The sequence below is a fragment of the Myodes glareolus genome, chromosome 10 (genome assembly GCF_982192425.1).
Source record: "Myodes glareolus chromosome 10, mMyoGla1.1, whole genome shotgun sequence".
Classification (NCBI taxonomy): Eukaryota; Metazoa; Chordata; class Mammalia; order Rodentia; family Cricetidae; genus Myodes; species Myodes glareolus.
The window spans coordinates 14,330,766-14,355,688 of record NC_142035.1 but is presented as its reverse complement, the minus strand read 5'-3'; the positions used below and the strand labels follow the sequence as shown (position 1 = coordinate 14,355,688).

The following is a 24,923-nucleotide window of genomic DNA, read 5'->3' as shown; positions in this document are numbered from 1 at the left end:
CATTCCTGATGCCTTCAGACATAAGAGGCAGACCGCCTAGGCTAGTGGGTATTTGGGATGGCACGGGCAGCCCTCCTCTTGTTGGCTTTTCTGGTTCCCGAGTCGGATCGTTCCAATTCCAGGGCCTTGTATCAAGTTATCAGATGTCCAGCAGCTTTCAAGACTTTACTTCGGACAGCCCCCATCCGAAACCCTGGGCTCCCCAGCTGCAATTTAGGCACTGCTGTCCTCACACCCGCACTCATCCCTTAACTGGATGGCACCCGAACACCCACACTCGGTCCCCAGCCGTCGTCCTCCAGGGGTTTGGAAGCCCCAACCTGGTCCCCACACCCAAGATCCGGAAATCCACCCAGACGCGGCTCCCTAGCGGCAGTTCAGTTCCCATAGCAACTGCACCGCGCACCCGCGTCGCGCTTCCGGCCCGGCGGCCGGGACGCACCCGTGACGTCACGGCGCCGCTTTCCGGTGGCTGAGTCGAGCTGAGGTTGTTGTGGGTCGGGGGCGCCATGGGGGCGACTGGCGACACCGAGCACCCGCGGGGCCCCGGCGTGGCGGAACGAGGCGGCCTGGATTTGGGCGACGCGGGCGCGGCAGGGCAGCCGGTTCTCACGGTGAGGGCGCCCGGGCGAGGCCGGGGCTCGGGCCGGGCAGGGCCTCGGGCTCCCGGGCTCCGGGCCCGCGGGCAAGAGAACGCGGCGGCTGTGCGGCCCTGGGGTTGCCGTTTTCTCCGTGCCGTGCGACGACCTGGATTCAGATTCTAGCTAGGTGACGTGGGCCTGATGTGACAACCTCTGAGCGCCAGGTTTCTCTTCTGTGAAGTGAACAGCAGTAACCTCAGCTTGATGGAATTGTGGTGGGATGGGCTGATAAAGGCGGGTAGAGCGCCCTCACTCATCACCCGCCACAGAGTAGACCCTCGGTTGAAACACTGCTGCTGCTCTTCCTCTTGCTCTTCCTCCACCCTGACAGGGTCTTCCAGCCACTGAATTCCCCTTCACCCCAAGGTGGGAGAAGTGAGAAGCAGGAACGTCTAGGTTTAACTTTATACCCACTTTCTCCTCGTCCCCACTGTGAGGGACCTCGGTGACATTTGCTCACTTGGTCTCCACAGAACCCTTGGAACATAATGATAAAACACCGGCAGGTGCAGCGAAGGGGCCGCCGCTCGCAGATGACCACAAGGTAAGGCTGGCCCTGGGTGAAACCTGTATCCGGTTATGTGGACGTGGGTGAGTGCTTTGGGAAGCCCACTGCGCTGAGATCAGCAACCCGCAGAAAGAGCCCTGGAGTGGGGGGCGGGGCGGGAGGAGACTCGGGGACTGTGATTCTCCCAGTGACCTTAAGTCAGTTCCACGTCCAGAAGCAAAACAGGGAAGGTATTACAGTCTGCCACGATATCTGACGTTTCTCCTCTCTGCGACTGAGATCTGTAAGTCAGAGAATGGAAAGCCAAGATTCAGACAACTGTCATAATACAGGCTCTGACGATTATTATTAGCTTTGGACAATCCCTTCATTTCTCTTAGCCTCTGTTTTCTCAGCTGTGATGTGGGGCTATTAGTTAAGTGTCCTGCCTAGGGAAGGGAAAGAACCCAGGATGGGCCTTTGGAATTCTAGTTGTGTTTTTGGCCTGTGATTTAGTAATCACAGCACTTGACGGGCAGGTGGGTCTCTGTGAGTTTGAGACCCACCTGATCTACACAGTGAGACCCTGTCTCAATGTGTGTGTGTGTGTGTGTGTGTGTATACATATATATTTCATTAAACATTTTAAAAATAATTCCCACTTCACAGAGAGAGTTATGATGAAACAAAATGTGTGTCTGTGGTCTGCCCAGACTTTGAGCACAAGGCTGGTGTGTCCAGTACTACGGCTGGCCAGTCTGGGCAGTATGTTTGGGACACTCCTGACTGTCTCCCTCCTGAATGTAGTTTCACAGACCCAGCGATCTCTATGGATCTCCTCCGTGCTGTCTTGCAGCCGAGCATCAATGAGGAGATCCAGAGTGTCTTCAACAAGTACATGAAGGTGAGAGGGGCACGGTGGTTAAAGCTAACAGCACTGCTGAAATGTGTTTACAGCCAGGTTCAGTCATGGGCCCAACTACTCAGGAGGCTGAGGCAGTTGACAGCCAGCTGGGACTACATAGTAAGACCCTTTGGTGGGGGAAAAGCTGAATGGAGGCCAGGAAAGTGGTTCAAGGATCAGTAGTGATTGCTGCTACCTGTGACTCCAGGTTCAGGATCCAGTGCCCTCTTCTGGCCTATGCAGATATATACACAGCCAGGCATGGTGACACATGAGTTTAATCCCAGCACTCTGGACAGAAGCAGGTGGATCTCTGAGACTTGGAGGTCAGCCTGGTCTACAGAATGAGTTCCAGGACAGCCAAGGCTACACAGAGTCCCTGTCTCAAGAAGAGTGAACAAAGTGAACACCCTGCCTTGCTCCTGATTTCAGTTTTGAGTTTTCCCCTATTTAATATAATGTCAGCTGTAGGTCTGTCGTATGCAGCCTCTGTTATGTTGAGATACATTCCCTCTCTTTCAAGTTTCTTCAGGGTTTTTATCACAAAGCAACGTTTTATTTTGTCATAAACCTTTTTTGAATCTAATAAGATGATCTTGTGGTTTCTGACTTGAATCCATTGTGTAATGAGTTAGGTTGCTGATTTGCAAATGTTGACCCATCCCCGCATATGGAGTAAAACCTGCTTACACATGATGAGTGATATTTACCATGTTTTCTTGAAATCAGTTTACAAGTATATCGTTGAGAATTTTTTCTTCTATGTTCATTAAGGAGTTTGGCCTATAATTTTCTTCATCCTGCTTTGGTATCAGAATAATGCAGGCTTCATAAAAAGAAGTAATTGTAGATCATGTAAAAACTTTGAAACCACTTTGGGTTTTTGTTTTCTGGATGTTTTGATTTGTTGTTGTTGGGCTTTGGATTTTTGTTTGGGGTTTTGTTTGTTTTTTTAAATTTTTTTTTATGTGTATGAGTGTTCTGCCTGCATGTATAGGCGTGTACCACATGTGTGGTGCACACAGAGGTCAGAAAAGGGCTGAAGTTCACTGTGGGAACTGAATCCTGGACCTCTGGAAGAGCAGCCAGTGCTCTTAACCCCTGAGCCATCTCTCCAGCCCCAGACAGTTTTTGTTCAGTTGGTTTTGTTTTTAAAGTCAGATGTTACTGGGTCTCAAAGAAGCTTAGAATCCACCATATAACCCAGGATACCCTCAAACCTTGATCCTCCTATTTCAACCTATGAATGCTTTAAAAGAATTGTTGATTTTTTTTTTTCTTTAAGGGAAGGGCTGGAAAGATGCCTAACAGGGAAGAGTGCATATTGTTTTTGTATGGAGGATCCTAGTTTGGCTCTCAGCATCAAGGTCAGGTGACTTACATCTGCCTGTAACTCCAGCTCTAGGAAGTCTAGCATCTCTGGCTTCCTCAAGCACATGTAAACACATACACATAATTAAAAATAATTTTATAAACCAAGCATGGTGGCGTGCACATACATTTAATCTCAGCCCTTGAAAGGCAGAAGCAGGCAGATCTCTGTACGAGGTCATCCTGGTCTACATAGCAAGTTCCAGATGAGCTAGGGCTACACAAGGAGAACACATACAGAGAGAGAAATAAATACATAAATAATCAATATATTTTTTTATTTAAGACAAAAAAGGAATTGCTATCATGTAAAGAATAGACTACAGGAGGCCCAGTTAGGAAACTGAAATAATCCCAGCAAGAGACGATAGTGATGGGACTTAGCAAAAGAAGTTTATGTACTTTTACATCCATGACTATGGTCACAGTGAAAGAGAAGAGGACGTGTATGCGCAAGGCATTTGTCCTGGGCAGCCGTGAAAACAAAGCTGCCTTCCACTTACCATGAGGAGGAGCACAGTGGGGACAGAGCTCAGCCTCAGGTCATTCCCATAGAAACCTACCCTCTATTCGTCTTATGTAGATAGTGCTCTACTCCCAAGGATCCCATGTCCCACTCTGGTTCACACCTTCACTGTTTCTCACCCAGGCTCCTGCTATCGTCCAGATAGGACTGTTCTTTCCTTTTTTAAACCCATCCTCCCTACAGCTGCCAGATGTGCCTTTGAAATAAAAGTAAATCAATTTAAGATTAAAAAAAAAAAAGAAAGAGTCAGGTGGTAGTGGAGCACACCTTTAATCCGAGCTCTCAGGAGTCAGAGGAGGTGGAAGCAGGATTAGTTCAAGGCTAACCTAAGCTACCTACTAAGACCGTCTCAAACATTTAAAAGCTGGGGCCATTGAGTGGGCTCAGAAGGTAGAATTACTTGCTGCCAAGCCTGATAACCTGAATATAATCCCCAGAAAACACATGATGGAAAGGAAAGACCCAAATCTACAGACTGTCCCCTGACCTCCATAAGCATGCCATGACATACACCCACATGCATACACACACACTGTATGTATGTATGTATAAATATAATAATATTTTTTAAGGTTAGCAATGTGGCTCAGCCTGCCTAGCATACACTGACCCTGGGTTTGCACCTAAGCCCAGCAAATAATAATAATATTTAATAACATTAAATAGACGGGTAGAAGAATGAGTAGACATAGTAAAACAAATATAGTAGGACTTTGGACTGTGTATATGGAGGGTATTAGATGATTATTGAATAATTAAACTTTCCTGTTTCAAATTTTTGATAAAATATTCTCTAAAGCCAGATGTGCACATGCCTGTAACCTTAGCACTTAGAAGGTAGAGACGAGAAAACCAAGAATTTAAGCTCGTCCTTGGCTACACATCAAGTTGGAAGTCAGCCTGGGCAATATGAGACCCTGTTCTAAAAACAGGAAACAGGCCAGTGAGACAGCTCAGTGGGCAAGGCACTCGTCCTGAAGCCTGACACCCTGGCATTGGTTCCCAGAACTTGGCATGGTAGAAGGAAAGCTCCAGTTCCCCAGAATTGCCCTCTGTACACCGCTGTGGCACCAGCGTGCTCAAATACACATACATATTAGTACCAGTTTTTAAATGTTAAAAGCAAAATAGAAAATATTCCTTACAAAATAATATAAATATTTTAAAAATAAAAGCTAAAAGTCACTAGGACTCACCTTCCAGAAGACTGCCAACAGTGACCGCAGTCTTCCTGCAGTGTCACTTGCATCCACCCGTCTCATCGTGGCCAACTTCATATATGTTAGTGATGTTTCTAGATCACACAGTAACTCATCCTGGTTCCTCCTAATAGTTAGAGTGGTCTATAACTAGTTCCTAGGAGATCCAGGTTGTTTACAGTTTTTCTCATGTCACAAGAAATGCCACAGTGGAGCTAATGAGAGGGCTCAGCAGGGAGAGACATGTGCCACTATGCCAGAAACCTGAGTTCAATCCCCAAGACCCACATCGTGGAAGGAAAACACCAACTCCCACAAGCTGTCCTTTGACCTCCACATGCATACTAAATAAGTAAATACAGAAATAGATAATATAATTTTTAGTTTGAAAATATTATTCTGCAATGACTCTGTAAATCTCTATCTTTATTCACTTGGGGGGGGTTCCTGAGGGGTCAGTTCCTCACAATGGCATTGAGGAGTAGTAGGGAAAGAAAGAGTTGCTCTCCAAAATGGTGGTGCTTTATGCAATCATTTGCTCTCCCTGGTTTTGTTTGTTTGTTTGTTTGTTTGATGTTTTGATTTGAGACAGGGTCTCTCTATACAGGCCTGGCTGCCCTGGAACTCACTATGTAGACCAGGCTGGCCCAGAACTTGGAACTCAGAGAACAGCATGCTTCTGCCTCCCGAGTGCTGGGACTAAAGGCGTGCACCACACACCTGGCAGTCTCCCTGGTTTCTGATGCTAACAGACACATTGGAGTCGCTAAATGGGAGCTGACAATGCATCCTCATAGCTGTCTCCCACAGTAGGAGCACTGTTTGTAGTCTCCATAATTTTCCTGTATCCAAGAGAGAACTGATACTTTCTCTTAGAGATACAATTTGGGTGTTTTTTAAAAAATTTATTTATGTGTGTTAGCCCACTGAGAGGTCTGCTTGATCCAGCTTGGACACTTGTGTTCCCAGGCACCTCTCAGGTGTTTGGGGCCTCATCATGCAGTGCCTTGGTATTTTTACAATCCATGCTCTCCCTCTTACCCAGCAGAGGAAGCATCTGCCTTACTTACCCTCTCTGTTGGTATTGCTGGTATCCTGGGATTCTTGGACAGGTCACCTTGCAGATGAGGGATTGGTACTGAAAATCCATGACTTTCTATTATCTTGATGTTTTCTGCCTATATTGGCCCATTTACTTCAGGCGTAGCAGTCTTTACATGTGATTTTGAAATTGAGAAGCTGTGCATAAGCAAAGCCCACAGTCATCCACGGTGATCCCACATCCCCTAGTTTCCCTTGGTTCATGCAGACTCGCAAGTCTTCTCTCATTGTCCCCATGCCCTCCCCTAGTTCTTCCAGAAGGCAGCACTGAACGTGCGAGACAATGTCGGGGAAGAAGTAGACGCGGAGCAGCTGATTCAGGAGGCCTGCCGGAGCTGCCTGGAGCAGGTGAGGCCCGGGGTGCGGCTAAGAAAAGTGCTCTGTCATTAGTGGGACTTGGGGGACATCGGTAAGCCGCTTACGTCCAGGAAGAGCTTGCTGGCAAAGCAGGAGGAAAAGTAGCTCAAGTATGTGCCAGGTGCCATAACAGGTGCGTCATTTCACTTAGGTCTCAAGAAGAAAAGGAAAGAAAAGCCCTGTAAGGACTGTTTTGTTCATTCCCGTTTGACAGATGAAGAAACTGTGCTTCGCAAACTCACAGAAGCATAGAATGAAATGGTGGTTACCTGGGAAGCTAAGGAAGCTGACAGTCATAGGGTGGGTTCATTCTGGACTCCAGTACGTAGAATGGTGACAGTAGTTGTTGGTATTCTTGTTTACTTGATGTCTGCTAAGAAGGTGCTTCTTAAGTATGTACACACGTACATGAACACAGTGACACCTGTGTATGGTGATGATATAAAACTGATAATCATTTCATACATACATCAGGTCAATACATTGTACCCCTTCATTTATATAATATATGTTTGTCACTTTTACCACAATAGAGAAATTTAAAAGACAAACCAGGGCCAATAAGATGCGTGCCCCCAAGCATGATGACCTGAGTTTAATTCCCCAGAACCCCCTCCTGGGAGTTGTCCTCTGACACACACATGAGTACGCACACACACACACGTGTACAGTGAGTGAATAAATAAAACTTTGTCACCAGGTGGTAGTGGTCCAGCCCTTGAGAGGCTGAGGCAGGCAGGTCTCAGTGAGTTTGTAGTCAGTCTGATCTATAGAGCCAGTTCCAGGACAGCCAGGGCAGTTACACAGAGAAACCCTGTCTCAAAACAACAACAAGAACAACCAAAAAAAATTGTCAAATTCTTTTAAAAGGCAAGCCAAGAAAACAAGTTGTAATTCATAATGCACCTCAGCTCTGCAAATGGTTGATGGATCGTTTTGAGTAACCTTAGCCTAGCCTGTGGGACCTAGCACCCTTTTGCCTTCCTGTATCTCAGGTGTGGTCAGATTTGACACCAGTTCTATAAATGTCTGTATTCCAAGACACTAGAGAACTTGTTTGTCTGTGTCAGCTGCTGCTATTAATAGGGATTGTCACATCGACCACATGCTTTGCCTGACTGTGAATCCATTAACTGTGCTTCGCTTGACTGTGAAAGACAGGCTCAGCTACTCAGAGCCTCAGAAAGGAGCAGAACCACTGCCTGAACCTCTGCTTCTCAGAGACTGACGTCTAAACTACCAAGTCCCTGAAAGGCCAGCTTCTTTACTCCAGGAAGGAGTGTTGTATATGAGCAATTGTAGCATTTGCTAACAACAGACATTTGCTAATAATGTTTTTGTAAGGTTGAGCCAAGGCAGGACTAAACTGAGAAAACCTTCACTTATGTGGTTCTCAAATCCCTCTCCTCTCTGTATGTGTGTGTATGTTTGTGTGTATGTACACGTGTGTGTGTGTGTGTGTATTCCATGGCAAGTGCTGAGTGCATGTACACCTGCTCCATGGCAAGTACATAGAGTCAGAAGACAATTTTCCGAAGTTCTTCCTTTTACCAAGTGAATCCTGAGAGTGGAACTCAGATCATCAGGCTTGGTAGCAGGTGCATTTACCTCCTGGACTCGCTCACTGGTCCCCGTCTTCTTATTTGTCTCTCCATTTGTTACTTATTGAGGACCTACTTGTGCTTCTTTGCACCAGACCAGAGCAATGTGCAGAATGGGCATAGCCTTGATAGTACTTGACAAATGGTTGTCTGGTGAGAGGGTTTTCTAGATGAGGAGTCCGGGGAAGAAGAGATGGAGTGTGTCTAGGAGCAAGGGCGGCGAGTGTGACCAGTTTCAGAGGGTGGAGGCAGTAGTACATGGCATGGCTGCAGAAGTAGGCAAAGCACTCAACCCAATGAAAGAGGTAGATGGGTAACCACAGGAGGAGCCCGATGGGGTTTGTGTTTCTACTGCTAAACTGGAGTGTAACTTGGCAGCACAGTGCTTGCCTGAGCTCCATCCCTAACACAACAGAAGGAAAAGAGATTGTTCTGGCTGCTATGGGAACATTAGATTGGAAAAGGAGTTAGGAGATTCCAGAGGAGTTCAGATAAGAGGTGAAGACGAAGGGATGGGGGAGATGGCTCAGTGGATAAGGCATTTCACAAAAATCTGACAACCTGAGTTCAATCCGTGAACCCACCTAAATGGAAGAGAACCAACTCCACAGAGTGTCCTCTGACCCCATTTGTGTTAAAGTATATATGCCTAAACACACACCCCACAAACACACACACACAACAATAATAATAATAATTTTTTTGTTTGAAGAGTTAAATGGGCATGATTCATATCATTGCATCGCTGCTTTCCAGTCTCCCGATCTCCCAACATGCCACGTAGATCAGCCTAGCAGCGCTGAAGTGCTTAGAAGCACAGATGTGGAACCCAGGAGGTTTTGATCACTTGGAATCAGAGCAGAGCAAGATAAAGCCCAGGGCCCAGAAAACTTAAAGCAAATTCCTTCCACTTCTAAGCTTCATTTTTTTCATCTCTGAAGCAGTTAATAGAGCTACTCCCTACCACCAGGGCTTTGCTGGAGGCATTGGATGGAACAGTTTGTTTAAACTCAAGCCCAGCACAAACACACAAGATGGTAACTACACTGCAGTTACAGTCATATCAGAAAGGATTCTTTCTCTCAAAACCTGCGTTTCAAAACCAAGATGTGATGGCATATACATGTAGTCCCGTGACTCAGAAAATAGAGGCAGGAGGATCTCTGTGAATTTGCAGCCAACCTGGTGTACATAGTGAGTTCTAGACCAGCCTGGGCTATACAGTAAGATCCTATCTTTAAAAACAACAAAAAACCCCGGGCTGGAGAGATGACTCAGCGATTAAGAGCTCTGCTCTTCCAGAGGACCTGAGTTCAGTTCCCAACAGCTCACAGCAGCCTGTAACTGTAGTCCCATGGGATCCAGTGCCCTCTTCTGGTATGCAAATAAAACACCCATACACTTGAAATGAATCAATGAATGAATGGATAAACAAATAAATAAATAAATAAATAGCTGGGCATGGTGGCACATACCTTTAATCCTAACACTAGAGAAACAGGCAGGCAGATCTCTGTGAGTTCAAGGTCAGCCTGGTCTACAGGATGAGTTCAAGGACAGCCAGAGCTACACAAGAAACCCTGTCTTGAAAAACCGAAAAAAAAGAAAAGATTCTTCAGACTAAACGAAGACGATTACACTAGGGTTGCTTTAGTGTGGTGGTGGTGGTGGTGGTGGTAACTGTTTACATTAATGTCAGCACAGGAGGTCAGAGGAGAACTTGCAGGAGTCAGTTCTTTGCCTTGTGAGTTCCGAGGTGAACTCAGGTGGTCGGGTTTAATGGCAAGCATCCTTACCCACTGAGCCAACTTCCCTGTTGAGTTGTTTTCCCTGTTGAGTGTTGGTTTCACTTCCTATGCCATATCTTGCCCTTTTCAGCTTCCTCAACTCCCTAACTCTTCCTCCAGTGTTTGTTAGGGGGAAATGACTGAGCTTTATTGGCTGAGTTTTATCTCGAGTTTTCTCTTAATTGTTTGGTTTTCTTCTAGAAGGTAGTTGCTTTTATTCATTTTATTTTTGCAGATAGCTTATGTTCATTAAGAGATGTTCATACACACCTTTAATCTCAGTGTTCAGGAAACAGAGCCAGGTAGATCTCTGTGTGCTTGAGGCCAGCCTGGTTTATATAACAGGAGATGTTTGCATGATGGTTAAGTGTATAGACTAAGCTGGACATATTCCCACAATGAGGAGGCAGAAGCAAATGTATGGCAGTTTTAAGCTAGAGTCCAGCCTGGCTACCTAGCAAGTCCTAGGCGAGCTTGACTTCATGGAAAACCTCTGTTTCAAAACAAGGGTTGGCAAGATGGCTCTGCAATTAAAAGTGCTTGCCCAAGCCTGACAGCACGTGGTGAAGACAACTGACAGCCGTAAGTCACCCTCTGACATCCACACATATCCCACTGCATGAAGACACACACACAGTTAATTAATGTAACAAGAAAGAATGCAAGCTTTTTCTTGTTTTAGATTGCCCCAATACAAATCGATTGACTAGTTGTGTGACCTTAGGCAAGTTACCTCACTTGCTGTTCTCTCAGCTGCAAAATAAGGGTTTTGTCTCAATGTGTTAAACGTGTTGATGGTATTAGCAAAAGCTCAGTAAGTGTTCCCCACTGCATCCTATTGATAGATATTGTGCTTGATCTTAGCCAGAAGCACTTATTTTCTGCATTAAGATGTAAAAGTAGAGGGTGGAGAAATGGCTCAGTGGTTAAGAGTGCTGGCTGCTTTTCCAGAGGACACAGGTTCAGTTCCCACAGGGTAGCTCACAACTGTCCTAGGGGATCCAATACTCTCTTTTGGCCTCTTTGGGGATCAGGCATACATGCAGACAAGCACCCATAAAAGTAAATCTTTCTTTAAAAGGATGTGAAAGTATGGGGCTTGGGGAAATGGCACAGTGGTTAAGAGCCATACCGCTCTTATGTTCAATTCTCAGCACCTACATCAAGCAGCCCACAACTATCTGTGACTCTAGCTCTCGTGCCATTCTCTGTCCCCTCCTTTGCCAAGCCAGGTCTTCTCTCCTTGGAACTTTTCACCCCTCCTGCTGCCAGAACACACACACACACACACACACACACACACACACACACACCTTTGCTTTTGTTAGTGTCTCACTGTTGTCCAGACTGGCCTTGAACATGCAACAATCCTAGTGCCTCAGCCTGAGTTAATGTGAACTGGCTCTTGTGCTGTGCATCAGGTTCAGAGCCTCACATACACTAAGCACATTCCAACCTTTGTTTAACTACCTCTTCAACAATGATCGTGACAAAAAGATGGTAAGTAGGTAACTCCTTCCCCTTTCCTCCGTGGTCAACAAGCAGAAGCAGAATGTGTTCCATAGTCAGCTACTTTTTATAAATGGACACATGTGCCAATGCCTTTCTGGCATGTTCATCTTTGAACATGAATGTGAGTCCATGCCTTTGGGTGGTTATGGGTAAGTTAGCCCGTTCTGAAGCTGCGTGTGTAAACCGCTGCACTTCCCACGCTAATGACTGGCAACACTGGTCTTTCCCTTTCAGGCAAAGCTACTCTTCTCAGATGGAGAAAAAGTGATACCCAGATTGACCCATGAACTTCCAGGGATCAAGGTTAGAATCATTGTGCCCTAAGGCCTTGAAAAGGGAGACAGTCAGGTGGGAGGCAGGTAAAAATATGTGAACCTGGGAAATTTCACACACCATCACAAGTAGGGCCAAGTCCCAAAAGACTTCTGAGATCTGGGTCAGGTGGTGGCTAGGGGATGGAGTCCAGGGGCCCTGTTTACTGTAGTCCCATAAAACTACAGCTCCCAGGCACTAACTAGCCTTGCACTGACTCCCTTCCCATCTGTTCCCTTCAGCGTGGCAGGCAAGCAGAAGAGGAGTCCCACCGAGGAAGCCCCATTCCCAAAAAGGTAGGTAAACATGGAACTTACAGCTGGGAAAAGGCCCTTCTGTTCCAAAAGAAGGCTTAGGCTTTCATTGCCTTTGGGCTTTTCCGGGCATGGGGTGGCAAGGAGAGAAACAGTTGTTTTCCAGGTCACTCCTAAGGTCATTGGTTCTTTCTGAACAACCATCTCCACTAACTGACCTAGCCCCAGCACACTGACGCAGAGATGCTGCCCATGGTCAGGGCTCTGCTCTCTGGACAGCCGTCTCCACTAACTGACTGACCCAGTACTAGAGCAGGGACGCTGCCCATGGTCAGGGCTCTGACAGCTCTTTTTTTGTGCAGAGGAAAGGTCGGCCTCCTGGACACGTCGTGTCAAATGACCGGGCAGCTGCTGGCATGGTGTGAGTAGGGGCCACCGGTGCTCTAAGAGCTGAAGGGACCTGAGAGAGGGAATGGCCAGAAGTGAAAGTGGTCTAAGCACCTATAGGAAAGGGTTGCCCGGAATGGCTGTGCAGTGGAGATGTCCTGAGCTGCTGTTGTACACCCAGAGCAGTTCCAGCTTGATTAAACACCAGACCTGATTCATGGTTGGATGTTTAGAGCTGCTCCAAGTACCAGCTTACAGCTAGTCTCTAAAGAACAGGGTATTTAGCAGATTTAAAAGAAAAAGTCAGAATTCTATGCACTAATAGGGCATGGTAGTGGACTCCTCAGATCCCTGCAGTTAGGAAGTGAAGGCAGGATTATCAGGAATTGGTTATCCTCAGCTACATAGTGACTTTAAGGCCAGCCTGAACTACATGAGACACTCACAAAAAAAAAGAGATATTAAAAGGCAAAGCACTACAGAATAGCCGTTATCAAAGAGTGCTTTTAAACTCTATTTATAGAGCATTTTAGATACATCACAAACTGAGTAAAAGATACGGAGCTATCTGAAACCCTTCCTGCCCCCTACATGTCCACAAACTCCCTATTGACCACACCTGACGCCAGAGTGGCACATTTGTTACCACTGATGAATTTAATGCCATCATCCAGCCTATGGGCTACTGCAGGGCCCCTTCCTGGTGTTGTGAATCTGAGTTTGCACAAAGCGATAATGATCTGTATCCAGTTCCAGCATCCTTCCTGAAGCCTCTGTCCTGTCTTGGAGACAGGGTCTTACTCTGTAGCCCTTTCTGACCTGGAACTCACTAAGTAGACCAGGCATTTTCATTCTTCACGAACCACAAGCTGGGCTAGGCAGCTGCTGCTCTTACCTCTGTTTGACAGATGAGAAAGCTGCAGCTTGAAGATTCCTGGACTTGCCTCTCACTAGGTTCTAAAGCAGCTTCTGGTCCAGGCCTTTTTATTCCTCTATATTTCTAGTGAGTTACAGAAAACAGTGCGTCATCATCACCCCTAGTAAACTTCTTTCCAGGCTCTGCCCCTCCCTCCATCACTTGGAGAATTCACCTCTCTTCTTTCCTTCCAAGCAGATGGAAGCCAAAGTCCTGTGAGCCAATTCGCCGAGAAGGGCCCAAGGTATGCTTATGTGAGTGGGTTAGTGGTCGAGGCTCTGGGCCCAGTAAGGTAAAGAGGTCAGAGGTGATGCACAATGTGCTCACACCGTCCCGGAGCCGTCTTCCCCATCCAGACAGTACTCCAAGGAGGAACTGTAATTAGAAGCAAAATAAAAAGCTGGGCTTGGGATGGCAACCAAAAAAAAAAAAAAAAAGAATGAAAAGATAATAGTTATTTCTTGTTGTGCTCTATCCTTACCCACTATACATGGGTGTGTTGTACTGAGAATGCGCCCCTCTCCATACTCGGCTACTTTCCCTTTCTCTGTCTGACCCCTCCCATTTGTCCCCTTTGTTCCCCTAAGCAGTTTCTCTTCATTTATTCATATGTGATTTTATAGATCTATATAAAATCTAAGAATTGCACATGAGAAAACCTGCAGTGTTGTCTTTCTGAGACTTACTCAATCATTGCAGCTGGTCATTTTCTGGCAGACGGCATGACTTCAATCTTGATTGGAATTAGAGGGAAACTAAAAGGCTGGGTGGAGGCCTGACATGAATGAGACCCAGGGTTTGATTTAAAAGTCAGAGCACGGGGGGCTGGAGAAATGGCTCAGTGGTTAAGAACACCAGCTGCTCTTCCAGAGGACCTGAGTTCAATTCCCAGCACCCACATAGCAGCTCACAACTGTCTGTAACTCCAGTTCCAGGAGATCTGCCATCATCACACATGCATGCAGGCAAAACACCAGTATGTATAGAATAAAGATAAATAGTTTTAAAAAAATGTCAGAGCACAGTGCTGCACACCTATAATCCCAGCACTTGGGAGGCAGAGGCATGCAGATCACTGCAAATTTAAGAGCAAAAACTAAGTCTCTAAATAAGAGGGTTGAGTCTTAACTGGTAGCCACTAACACTGCTTCGTATGTGAGGGCAAGCATCACCCAAGATCTCTTTTGTCTGTCATCTCACCTACTCTCTGGGATGGTGTTATGGGGTGCAGATTGTGTTCCTGTTCTGAACCTGAGCTTCCTTTCCTATGAATCTGTGGGCAGAAGTGATCTTGTTTTGGGGGGTTTCTCATATTTCAGGACCAGATCTTACACCTCCCAAGCCTCTTTCCTTCTCACACCTCTCTGCTTTAAACTGCGTGTCTTCCTGTGTGCTCGTCCTCTCTGCTGTAGTTGCAAAGGCATGTCAAACACAGCGCTCTGGCTACAGCCTGTGTCCAGTAAGGTGACTTGGCAGGCTAGGCAAATGGTCCACAGCACCCTGACCACTCCATTGTGCACCCCTTCTGAAGCTGCATTCTTGTTCCAAGAGGACAAGCTTCCTTGGCAGAGAAAGGTCCTTCTTTGTTCAGAGGTGCACAAGTAGCTATGCCCCCCCCCACCAGAACCTCCAAACAAGCTCTCAAACACAGCAGTCCAACAATTGTAATGAAGGGGACTAGAAAGATGGCTCAGCAATTAAGAGCACTGGCTCTTAATCAGAGGACCAGGGTTCAATTCCCAGCACCCACACGACAGCTCGCAGCTATATGTAACTCCAATTCCAGGGCTCTGACAACCTCACACAGACAAATATGGATATAAAATAAAAATGATAAGAGGAAAAAAGAAAAATTGTAATAAGGATCTTTCCTCAAAAAAACAGTTTTTGTTGCTGTTATTTTGAGATAGGATCTCACTGTAGCCCAGGCTAACCTTGAACTCAAGATCCTTCTCAGCCTCATAGACTCTGGGCCCATAGGTGTGCACCACTGTGGTGGGCTCCACTTTTTGTGGTGGTGATTATGCTAGGGATTGAACACGGGGCCTTCTATATGCTAGGCTAACAGTTCTCAACTAAGTTACACCCCCGGTCCACTCTTCAAATCTGTTTCCTTGTCCTTACCCTCAGCCGCCTTGCCTGCTGTCTTCTCTCACCTTTGCACGTAGTCAAGCCTTAGCCTGTGAGTGTGCTACCGTTCCTGTCCCCACTTCCTCCTCCTCCTCACTGTTGCCATAGCTCAGGCCCTTAATTACTTGAAGTTCTGATTTGTCCCACAGCACTCCTGTCCATCATCCACATTGCTGACAGAGTGAACTCATTAGAGCACACACCAGGCTCTCACTTCCAGTAGAGGCTTCTAATGGTTCCCTGTGGTTTGTGGCTCCCGCAACACAAACTCGTCAGTGTGGCCTGGGGCCTCCAGTTCTCTGCCATGCTCTCTCCAGCCTCCTCGTGTGCCTCTCACTTCCCCTCTCATTCAGCAACACAGAAATGACACAGTTTCTCCAGTATTCCAAACAACACCCATCAGCCTTTCTATGTCCTGCACTGTCTGGGTTCCCCTCTCCTCCCTCCGCCTGTTGGATTTGCACTCGCCCTTCCAGAAGTGTTTTCAGACATTGTCTCCACAAGAGACTTTTTAGCTATTCCATCCAACCCTTTTGATGTCTCATGCCCTGCACCCAGCCCGTCATGGCCCCGTCAGGTAGTGTTCTTTCAGTGTATATTCTGGGACTCCTGGGGAACAGGCTGTATGTTAGCTCATCTCTCTAGCCTTGGAGTCTAATACGGGCCTGACATACTGTCAGTACTCTGTTTTCTGCGTAGGCTATTGAATAATGAATGAGGAGGGGATGGAAGCCATGGTGCTGCCCTGCACAGCACAGTAAACCTCCCCTCACTGGCCTGTTTCTTTCAGTGGGACCCAGCTCGGCTGAATGAATCTACCACCTTTGTTTTGGGGTCTCGAGCCAACAAGTAAGTCTGAACCCTTAGTACTCATGGGGAGGGGGTTAGCTCAAGGATCCACGGCAGGGGCTGCACCTACTAACACCCGTTTTTCATTTTTCAGGGCCTTAGGGATGGGAGGCACCAGAGGAAGAATCTACATCAAGCACCCACACCTCTTTAAGGTAGGTGACTGCTGGAAGGGACAGGCACACGCTGCATGGTGTAGACGGCTTAGAGACTGCAGAGCACAGAGAAGCGTGGGCACACAGGCCTGGCAGTCGAAACATCTGCGTTCTGGCTCATTGTAGCCGTCTCCTGTACCTTTTGCCCAGCTGTGCCAAGCCCATTTTGGAGAGCTTCATTTGCCTGATTCATGGGATTGTCCCTGTAAGGGCGTGTCTCCATGTGCAGTGGTGTATGCTTGCAGTCTTCCTGCACACCACTGCTCAAGCTGAGGCTGGGAACACGGGCACAATACACCCTTCTTTTCTGCTGTTAGTTTTTTGTGGAGTTTTGTTTTGTTTTTTGAGATAGGATTTTTTCTGTGTAGACCAGGCTAGCCTCAAATTCAGAGGTCTGCCTCTACCATTTGAGTGCTGGGACTAAAGGCGGCATAACCATGTCTAGCCCTGCTTTTAGGGGTTTTTTGGGGGAGTGGGTATTGAAGACAGGTTTCACTATGTAGCTTTGGGGCCTGTCCTGGAACTCGCTCTGTAGACCAGGCTGGCCTTGAACCCACAGAGATCCACTTGCCTCTGCCTCCCAAATGCTGGGATTAAAGGCATGCACCACCACTGCTGACACTTTTAGTTTTTTAATCATAGAAATATAGACCCCTTTCACCTGGTATTATGATACACACCTATAATCCTAGCACAGGGGAGGTAGAGGCAAGAGGGTCAGGAGTTCAAGGTCATGCTCTTCTACAAGTAATTGGTTCATTGAACAAATATGTATTGACTGCATATTAAATGCTGAACACTCAGAATGCTGGACATAAAGCAGTAAATGGAATAGAAGCAAAGTGGTGGCCCTTTCTCCAAAGGGGAACAAGAAAACAGCTGAGTCTGGTAGCACATGGCTATAGTTCCAGCCCTTGAGAAGAGGCAGCAGGAGAATCAGGCCAGCCTCAGCTACATAGTGAATTGAAGGACAGCTTGAGCTGTCTCAAGGAAAAAAAAAAAATATTTGTTTTGTTTTTTGAAGCAGGGTTTCTCTGTGTAGTCCTGGTTGTCCTGGAGCTCACCGTGTAAACCAGGCTGGACTCTTAAATTTACAGATATCCTCCTGCCTTTGCTTCTGATTGCTGGGATTAAAGGTATGTGCCATCACCGCTCAGTTAAAAAGTTTTTTAAAAAAGACAAAGAGGGATGAGACTAGGAAGCCTAAAATATTTATTGACTGGTGAGAGGTGGGGTGTTTTGTGGCGGGGTTTCTCTGTGTAGGGTTGGCTGTCCTGGAACTCACTCTGTAGGCCAGGCTGGCCCCAAATTCAGAGAGCCACCCTAGTGCAGGGATTAAAGACGTGTGCCGCCACCACTTGGCAGCTGACTGGTATTTTCACAGAAATTGTTGTCAGTCTGAGAGATAACATTAAAGGCGTGCACCACCACGCCCAGCCTGAGATGATATCTTAGTAGCTTAGCTATACTACAAGAAGAGTTCTCCCTCATTTTACTTTAACAACTGTATAGAATCCATAGGATTGCTCTTTGAGACGGGGTCCCATGTTGCCCAGGCTGTTCTCTAACTCACTCCAGGTCCTCCTGCCTCCATCTCCCAAGTTCTAGGATTATAGGCCTGTGCCACCATGCCAAGCAAGCCCTTCCTTATTGGTAGATATTTCCTTCCAACCTTTTGCTGATAAAAATTGCTCCAGCACTGGGCAGTGGTGGCTCACACCTTTTTATCCCAGCACTCGGGAGGCAAAGGCAAGCGGATCTCTGTGAGTTAGAGGCCAGCCTGGTTTCAGAGAAACCTTGTCTTGAAAAATCAGGGGGAAAGAAAAAAATTGCTCCAACCAATGTCTGAAAATAGGATTTCTGCAGCAGCAATCACACCTTTTTAATTTTTTACTATAATACTTGGAAGGTGAGAAATTATTTTAAAAACTCAAAGGAAAATAATCATGCCAGGTACGGTCACAGGGAGAAATCACAAGTAGAGATCAGCCTGATCTACGTATGAGACCCTGTCTCCACAAAATAATGACATTTGTTAAGAAACCAAGGATAGCTCAGTGGTAGAGCACTTGCCTAGCCCTGTGACAAGCACCATCCAGCACTTGAGAGATAGAGGCAAAAGAGTTGCCATAAATTCTTGACCCAGCTGGCATGACCCCCACCTCCAATAAGCAGCCACCATAGCTGGAATCTCCACCTCTCTGCTTAAACAGCCTGCCCACTTTATGGCCTAGCTCTTTTGAGCACTTGTGTATCACACATTGCATTTACCACTTTGCACTATCATTTGTTCCTAACAAGAACCCTGTTTAAAAAAAAAAAAAAGAGAGAGAGAGACCAGGTGTGGTCTGTCGCACACACATTTAATCCCATCAGGCAGTTCTGCATAACTCTACAGGCAAGTTCCAGGATATCCAGGGCTACACAGATAAATCCTGCCTGGAAAAAAACTAAAAAGAACCCTGTAAAATAAATGTTGGCTCTCTCTTGACAAGGTCGTAGCCCAGGCTGACCTTAAATTCACCATAAAATTGAAGGTGACCTTGAACTCAGGTCCTCCTGCCTCCACCCAGTACTACAATTACAGGCTGGCACAACCTTTGTGACTTGAAAGAAAATAACCCCCAAAGGGAGTTGCACTGTTAGGAGCTATGGTCTTGTTGGAGGAAGTGTGTCACTGAGGATGCCGGTGTTGAGGTTTTATATATGCACAAACCACACCCAATGAGATAGTTCACTTCCTGTTGTCTTTGAGTCAGAATGCAAGGATTCTGTCTCAGCACCATGTCTGCCTGCATGCTGTGTTGCTTCCCACCATTGGTTAAGTGGATAACAGACTAAACCTCTGAGCTGTAAGGAGCCTCCGCAATTAGATGTTTTCCTTTGTAAGAGTTGCATGCACCAGGCAGTGGTGGCGCACGCCTTTGGTCCCAGCACTCGGGAGGCAGAGGCAGGCGGAACTCTTGAGTTTGAGACCAACCTGTTCTGCAGAGCAAGTTCCAGGACAGCCAGAGAGCTGTTACACAGAGAAACCCTGTCTTGAAAAACCAAAAAAAAAAAAAAAAGTTGCCATGGTCACGTATCTCTTCACAGTCTTAGAACTAACTGAGACAACCGTGCCTGGTTGCCCTACTTTCCATTCTACAAATGACACAACTGGGTCTAGAGGGAGTTACCACCAGACAAGTGGTAAGAAGTTTAGCCTTGTTTATCTTTGTCAAACTCCAGAACCAGGTGGTTTACATGATGCTATTTCTTGACTTTTGTTTTAGAAACTATAATCTTACCAGGAATTAGCACATGCTCACAGGTCCTCAGAGGCAAAGACAGGAAGATCCAGAGTTAATCCTAGCCTGGGCTACATAGTGATAACCTGTCAGAACCAAAAAGAAAGAAAGAAAACAATTACTGACCCCACAATAATTATAGGTGTTCTAAGGCACTTGTGATCATTTTAAACAGGCTCTAAAATAATTGTCACTTGTTTCCAGGAATGCTATATTTTAAGAAGGGTCTGACTGTCTTAGTTAAGGTTTCTATTCCTGTGAAGAGACACCATGACCACTGAAACTCTTATAAAGGAAAACATTACATTGGGGTGGCTTACGGTTCAGAGGTTTAGTCCATTGTTATCACGGCGCATCATGGTGGCTTGCAGACAGATATGGTGCTGGAGAAGGAATTGAGATTCCTACATCTTAACCCATGGGCAATAGGAAGTGGTCTGCAATACTGGGTGTGGCTTAAGCAAAGAGGAGACCTCAAAGCCTACAACCTACTCCAACAAAGTCACACCTCCCAGTAGTGCCACTCAATAAATTACATTTAAGCTGCCACAGGGACTTAAAAAAGAATGGACATGAACCCAATCTCCAGCAACTAGTTTGGAGCCCCAAGCTTTCTGGGCTTGGCTCAGCCTACACTCTAGAGGTTCATGAGCCCTTGGCTATACACACCCTAGACAGAGTCCCTGTAGTGTCTGAAAGAAGATGGGTCCCAAAGAGAGTGGAACTATTAAGAGGTATCGCCTTGTTGGAGGAAGTGTGTCACTTTGTGGGCGGGCTTTGAGTTCTCCATCATAATGATAATGGACTGAACCTTTGAAATTGTAAGCAAACCACCCTAGTTAAATGAGCTGCTGTGGTCATGGTGTCTCTTCACAGCAATGAAAACTCAAACTAAGCCAGGCGGTGGTGGCACACACCTTTAATCTCAGCACTCAGGAGGCAGAGGCAGGTGGATCCCTATGAGTTAGAGGCCAGCCTGGTCTACAAGAGCTAGTTCCAGGACACCAGGACAGGCTCCAAAGCTGCAGAGAAACCCTGTCTCAAAAAACACGCAAAAAAAGAAAGAGAGAGAGAGAGAGAAGAAAAGAAGAAGAAGAAAGAAAAGAAAACTCTTAACTAAGGCAGTCCTGTTGGTAAGAACTGTAAAAAGGGGCCAAGAGAAGAACGCTTCCTATTAAGCTCATGTGTTCCCCCACTAATTTTGTCCCTCACAGTACGCGGCAGATCCTCAGGACAAGCACTGGCTAGCTGAGCAGCATCATATGCGGGCAACAGGCGGAAAGATGGTGAGCATTGGTTTCACATGTGCCACTGCCAAAGACCCAACCAACCCAGGGACCACGAGTCCAGCTCTTGACCACAGATTGTCTTCAATTTGGTAGACTCTCTAAGCACCAGATGTTGACTGAGTTTTTCATCCTCTTTGATAACATACAGTATCCAGACTCTCTGTGTATTTTTCATATTTATGTGGCTTTATTTTAACCTCTATTTCTTTTATTTTTATTTATAATTTTTGGCTTTTTGAGACAGGGTTTCTCTGTATTTCTTTAGCTGTCCTGCAACTCTCTGTAAACCAGGCTGTCCTTGAACTCACAGAGATCTGCCTGCCTCTGCCTCCCAAGTGTGTGTCACCATACCCAGCTACTCTCTCTTTTTCTTTTTTCTTTTAAGGACTTAATCCTTCTTTTCTCTCCCAAGCCTACATATATTTTTAAACACACTGCAAACTGTTTAGAGGCTTTTTCGTCTGAAACTATCTTTACTGTATCTCTCTTTTTCTGACCACACAAGTCTTTAATTTGCTAAACAATATGGCTAGGATTAAAGTCATGGCTTTGGTGGCTAGATCCACCCCATTTCTTAGCTTTCTGAGAATCTAGCTTCATGGTGGAGGTACTGGCCAGAGCCATAATTATATGGTGTTTCAAGGAAGAAGCATGCTGTAGGCTATTCATAAACACCATAAACAAGTGTTTTGTGGCAGAGCCTCTTAAAAGGGCTGCAAAGTTTTTTGCAGCTAAAGCTGAGTCAGGAAGCCTCTCTAAAATGAGACCCATTTGCCTCTAGCAAACAGAGCCCACCTGAGAAAATGCTACCAAGAAGCTGTGTAACTCTGTTCTTTTTGTCTAGAATTACTTCCCAAGCTCTCTCAGGCTTTATGTGAATGCAGTTGTCCACGTGGGCGCCATTTGTTGACTGAGGTTTCTGTCCTGCCCGGTTCCTGCAGTCATTAAGTCCCAAAGAAATCACACAGAGGTCTACATTAATTATAAACTGATTAGCCTAGTAGCTCAGGCTTCTTATTAACTCTTATAACTTATATTAGCCCATAATTCTTGTATGTGTTAGCCACATGGCTTGGTACCTTTTTCGGCAAGGCAGTCACATCTTGCGTCCTCTGCTTCTGGAAAAGACTGAAACTTTCCTCTTCCCATAATTCTCATTGCTCCACCTCTACTTCCTACCTGGTCACCCCGCCTATACTTCCTGCCTGGCTACTGGCCAGGCAGTGTTTATTAAACAAGTATAAGAAACAAATCTTTGCAAGGTAAAACCATTGTCCCGCAGCAACCAGAAATCTGGGAAGGAAAATCTGTGAGGCCTGTTCCTCCAGGTTGAAGAGCAGACAGAGTCCTATTCCTAGGGCTCCCTCACCCCTCTCACCTTCCCACCTCCTGCAAGATTGCAGTCTTATCAGATGCCCTTAGGAAAGGCTGTTTACAAGACTTTTTTGTTTTCTTTGTTTGTTTGGGTTTTTCAAGACAGGGTTTCTCTGTAGCTTTAGGAACCTGTCCTAGAACTAGCTCTTAGTTCAGGTTGGCCTTGAATTTACAGAGGTCCACCTGCCTCTGCCTCCTAAGTACTGGGATTAAAGATTTACAAGACTTTTTTTGTTTCTGTTTTTCTCTGTGTAGCCCTGGCTGTCCTAGAATTCATTCTGTAGACCATACTGTCCTCAAACTCAGAGATCCCCCCATGCTTCTGCCTTCCAAGTGCTGAGATTAAAGACAATCGCTACCACTGTAAGGCTTTGTCTCAAATTTTTTAAAAGAGATGTGGCAGGCTTCTGGGGTAGAGTGCTTCCCTGGTATGTGTGTGAGACCCCAGGTTTAATCCCCAATACTAATTTTAAAACTTTGTTATTACATCATTTAGTGTGAGTTGTGTTTGTCTGTGTACGTGGCACGTGCCTATAATCCCAGCACTTTCAAGGATAAAGCAGGAATACTGCAATGAGTTCAAGGCCAGCTGGGCTACAAGAGTTACAGGCCAGTCCCAGCTACAGGAACAAAAACAACAGACACCCTGTGTGAGCTCCAGGACTAAAGGCTGTGGCACTCACTGTACAGACCCGGGAGAACTCAGGGCTACAGCCACTGCACAGCAGCGCTGCTGAATGAACCCGCCCCTCTACACAAGCTCAAAACCAAGTTGTCTAAGTCCCCAGGGCAAACACCACCTCCTCCCATCTCCTCCATATTCTGCTAGCTCTCACCATTTTGTTATAAACCACATCAAGTAGTGTGTGTAAAAGCCATAAATTTCAGCAACGCCAGGCTCTATGACACATGCCTGAAATCCAGCTACTCAGGAGGCTGGGGAGGCAGGGTCCATTTTGAGTCATGAAGTTCAGGGACAACCTAAGCAACTTTTTTCCTTAGTCACTAGTATCATCTACTCCTCCCCCTGTAAAGTTTCTGTTTGAGCCATCCTGCAGTGTCTTCCTGCACACTCTTCCCAGGTAATCGGTAAGCTGTATCCCGAGTCTGGCTAGTAGCAGGCCGTATACATTAATAGAGTGTTTCTGAATCGGTGTGAAATGACTCAGAGGCCTTAACCACTCTCCCTTTCCTCCAGGCCTACCTTCTCATTGAGGAGGACATCCGAGACCTGGCTGCCAGCGATGACTACAGGTAAAACACAAGGGGCCTTTCTCGGTCCTCCATCTGCCTCGGTAGGCACACGGATGAGGCCATACCCTCTCTTTACCATCCCTCCAATGTCTCCCCAGAGGATGCTTGGACCTGAAGTTGGAAGAGCTGAAGTCCTTTGTCCTGCCATCCTGGATGGTTGAGAAGATGCGGAAGTACATGGAGACACTACGGACTGAAAATGAGCATCGTGCTGCTGAAGCACCGCCCCAGACCTGAGCCAGGTTTCTGGCTACTCCACTTGGCAGCCTGCCTCTAAGACCCTCTCTCCCCAACCGGCTGAGGCCCTCCTGGGACTGGGTCTAGTTGGATCTTAGCAGCATTAAGCTGTACGTGAGCTAGTTTGTAGTGACTCACTGCAGAGCACCCGGACTGGCATGTGGTTGTTTTTAAGGTTGTTGGACTAAGAAACAATTAAACAGTTTGTAATAAACACAGATGGTGAGCCTGCTTTAATGACTGCCTACTGGGGGCTGATGAACAAGGGCTGAAGTACTGGGCACACCAGAAAAGGACCACCTATGCCCGCCCCCATCTTACTAGGAAAACTGTGTTCTTTGCCAGTCTCCCTTGTCCATGTTCCAATTTAGGGAATGTTGAACAATGACAGCTAGCTCCACGGGGTTTTGATGGCCGACCAAAGGGAAATGGTGTTGGCCTTTATTACCCCAGTGTTACTGGGAGCACAGCAAACCTACTGAAGAACCATAAGACAATTACATTTGTGGAGATGGGGTGTTTGAGACAGGATCTGTGTGTGACCCTGGCTGACATCGAACTCAGAGATCCGCCTGCCTCTGCCTGTGTTGGGATTAAAGACATTTCTTGTTTCTTTGAGACAGTCTCATATAGCCCAGGCTAGCCTAAAGATATCCTGGGGTCTCCGCCTTCCAAGGGATTACAGGCGTGCACCACAAACGGAATCTGCTCCAACCGGCAACTTTGGGTTCACCTGCCTAAGTTCTTTTTAAGTTCTTGGGATCCAAACAGAGGTAGTTAAGTCACTTTAAATAGGATGAGGAGAAAAGACTTCCGGTTTGGGGGACGACAGCACCGTCAAGCTCTTAGTCACCCTTTTCAAAGAAAAAAGTGATCCCCGCTGAGTGTGTGCCTGAGGGACCACGGGGTGGGACGGAGGTCCAGCCACCGCCAGGAGTGTGGTGCACTCAGTCGTGTCCCCTCAACACTTGGGAAGTGAAGGCGGGGGTGTGG

The 24,923-nt window shown here is 46.5% G+C and overlaps 1 protein-coding gene across 2 annotated transcripts; it reads left to right on the top strand.

The window, feature by feature from the left end:
* Window positions 1–452: 452 nt before the first annotated feature.
* On the top strand, window positions 453–24,148 carry Dnttip1 (deoxynucleotidyltransferase terminal interacting protein 1). 2 transcript variants are annotated; one of them, XM_085697020.2, is made up of 13 exons: window positions 453–614; window positions 1,115–1,185; window positions 1,936–2,032; window positions 6,479–6,577; window positions 11,721–11,789; window positions 12,041–12,094; window positions 12,415–12,473; window positions 13,551–13,599; window positions 16,276–16,334; window positions 16,429–16,489; window positions 20,991–21,062; window positions 23,638–23,693; window positions 23,792–24,148. In XM_085697020.2, exons 1-13 carry the CDS (start codon window positions 510–512, stop codon window positions 23,928–23,930), a joined length of 990 nt encoding a protein of 329 aa, XP_085553146.1. In that variant the 5' UTR covers window positions 453–509; the 3' UTR covers window positions 23,931–24,148. The 2 variants fall into 2 exon arrangements, with proteins under 2 accessions (XP_085553146.1, XP_085553147.1); XM_085697021.2 differs by having other exon boundaries at window positions 454–614; window positions 13,554–13,599.
* Window positions 24,149–24,923: the final 775 nt, after the last annotated feature.

What these genes read in the sequence shown, in the direction of transcription:
- Dnttip1 (XM_085697020.2), top strand. Translation starts at nt 510, where the DNA reads ATGGGGGCGACTGGCGACACCGAGCACCCGCGGGGCCCCGGCGTGGCG. An exon ending in CAGGGCAGCCGGTTCTCACG is followed by an intron (nt 615 to 1,114) that starts GTGAGGGCGCCC and finishes TGGTCTCCACAG; the next exon opens with AACCCTTGGAACATAATGAT. An exon ending in ATGAACTTCCAGGGATCAAG is followed by an intron (nt 11,790 to 12,040) that starts GTTAGAATCATT and finishes TGTTCCCTTCAG; the next exon opens with CGTGGCAGGCAAGCAGAAGA.